The 2,286-nt window shown below is 47.1% G+C and overlaps 1 protein-coding gene across 1 annotated transcript in view; it reads left to right on the forward strand.

Annotated features, from left to right (window-relative positions):
* Nucleotides 1-2,286, forward strand: part of VPS52 (vacuolar protein sorting 52 homolog (S. cerevisiae)) — a 20,982-nt gene extending 18,696 nt beyond the window's left edge. The window contains exons 18-20 of the mRNA XM_012658435.1: nt 843-954; nt 1,300-1,418; nt 1,620-2,286. Coding sequence (XP_012513889.1) covers nt 843-954; nt 1,300-1,418; nt 1,620-1,766 — 378 coding nt within the window. The 3' untranslated portion in view covers nt 1,767-2,286. The remainder of the gene's footprint in view (nt 1-842; nt 955-1,299; nt 1,419-1,619) is intronic.

Genomic DNA, 2,286 nt, shown 5'->3' on the forward strand with positions numbered 1-2,286 from the left:
CATGCTGAGTCATTTCTTTAATTATAAATTCCAGTTTATTGTATCATTCTTCAGTTATGCCTAATTTGCTATTTAACCTGTTGACTTTCTAAAATTGGCTTTTCATTTCTAAAAAACTCTACTTTGTTTCTAAGTCTGTTCATTCTTAATAGTTATTATTAATTGGGCATCTTTATGTCTGCATCATAAACTTTAAACATTTCATACAGAACATACAGCTGCTATCTGTGTCTCACAATTCTAATGTCAGTAGTCTTTGGAAGTATGAGTCCATTGCTTATTGTGTTTGCTGACTCTTGTGGTAGCTTGCCTTTTTATATCTCTGCTGATCTTTGACCTCATTGCTTCATCTTAATCAGGGGGAGCTGTATGGGTCTAAGTTAGGATTGAGGATATTCTCCTACACAAAGGATTTGCCTCTGCTTTTGCACTAGATGAAAGGTGCCACCCACTTGAGTCTACGTTGATGTCTCTTTGACGTTCTCACAAGAGACCCAGGCTCAGTTTCCAGAGAGTAGAATAGCCATGGCCATTTGCCTTCTGGTAGCTCTGCCTCTTCTCCCAGCTGCCCACTCCTTGGACTCCAGCCTTGACTCCAATTCCTTATTGCTTTGCTCCAAGTTCAAATTTAATTTTGTTTTTTTTGAAGAGGGGGACCCTTGGAGATTTCCTCTACCTCTTGTGAGACCAGCGGACATCTTAAAATCTATGACCTTTCCAGAGGTTAGCTGTTCTGCTATGGGAGTGTCCTAAGCACCTAGTCAGTCATGATGCCAAAATTGGGAAAAATCTGCCGACACCAGGACACTTGACTATATGTGTATGTGTTTGTGTCTCTCCAGGAATTCATTGAAGAGTTGTTATCTCCCCCTTTTGGGGGACTGGTGGCATTTGTAAAGGAGGCCGAAGCTTTGATTGAGCGTGGACAGGCTGAGCGACTTCGAGGGGAAGAAGGTATGAGGATGGTATAGTAGTGGTGGCATCAGTGCTAAGGTGAGTGGGAAGGAAAAATGATAGAATGCAGGGCCGGGCGCTGTGGCTCTCACCTGTAATCCTAGCACTCTGGGAGGCTGAGGCGGGAGGATTGCTCAAGCTCAGGAGTTCGAGACCAGCCTGAGCAAGAGTGAGACCCCCCCCCCATATATAAAGATACATACAATGCAGATTGCATGGGGTGGGGGTAGAGCAGGAAAAACTGGGTTTGATGGTGAGGATGGTTATGCCCTCGGGAGGATTTAGCGGGATCCAGGATCACCCAGCCAATTCCCTCTCTGACACTCTCTTTCCTCCTGCTATCAGCCCGGGTGACCCAGCTGATCCGTGGCTTTGGTAGTTCCTGGAAATCATCAGTGGAGGCTCTAAGTCAGGATGTAATGCGGAGTTTTACCAACTTCAGAAATGGAACCAGTATCATCCAGGTGACCTGTAACTCCCAGGCCCAGCTCCCATCCCCCATCACTTACTATTTTCCTCCTCTTTTCCCTGGGCTCAGCATCATTTAAGTGACCCTTGATCTTCAACTACTGGCAGTGCCTAAAGTTCTGGATGAGCCCTCACCTGATTTCTAATCATCATTAGTACCACCTGTGACTGATCCCACTGTGACTTTCTCTGACCAGGGAGCACTTACCCAGCTGATCCAGCTCTATCATCGCTTCCACCGGGTGCTGTCCCAGCCCCAGCTCCGAGCCCTCCCTGCCAGGGCTGAGCTCATCAACATTCACCACCTCATGGTGGAGCTCAAGAAGCATAAGCCCAACTTCTGATGTGCCAGGACCGACCTTGAGATCTGCCAGTCCTCTCCATGGACTTCTGCATCCCATCCGTACCCTTCTTCACCTGGGGTCCCCCTTCCAGTTCTTCCCTGCCTCCCAAGCCCTTGACATGCCTCACCCTACCTTCATTCCCAGGACCCTGCCTCAATAGAATAAGCTGGATCTCCTTGGCCTTCTGAATGTCCCAGTGTCTTCAGGTTTCCTAAGACCACTTTTCCCTGGGCTTCCAAATGACCTTTATCATTTTCCCAGTTTTGTCACCTCCTTTCCTGCTCCAACACACCCAAGGCTCAAGACTGCCTCAATCTCCTGCTCACTCAACTCTTACCACCATGTCCTGAGGCATGAAGCCTCAATTCTTAGAATGGTGGCAAGGGGTGACTGCCCCCAAGTCATTGATTTCTTGTTGTTATTCAAAGTGATTTCTTTTCTGTAGCTTTTTGACCTAAGATCTCAGCAGCTTGAACACTAACTCATCCCCTTCTGACTTGAGAATTATTCCAAGGTCAGT

The sequence above is a fragment of the Propithecus coquereli genome, unplaced genomic scaffold (genome assembly GCF_000956105.1).
Source record: "Propithecus coquereli isolate 6110/MARCELLA unplaced genomic scaffold, Pcoq_1.0 Scaffold587, whole genome shotgun sequence".
NCBI lineage: Eukaryota > Metazoa > Chordata > Mammalia > Primates > Indriidae > Propithecus > Propithecus coquereli.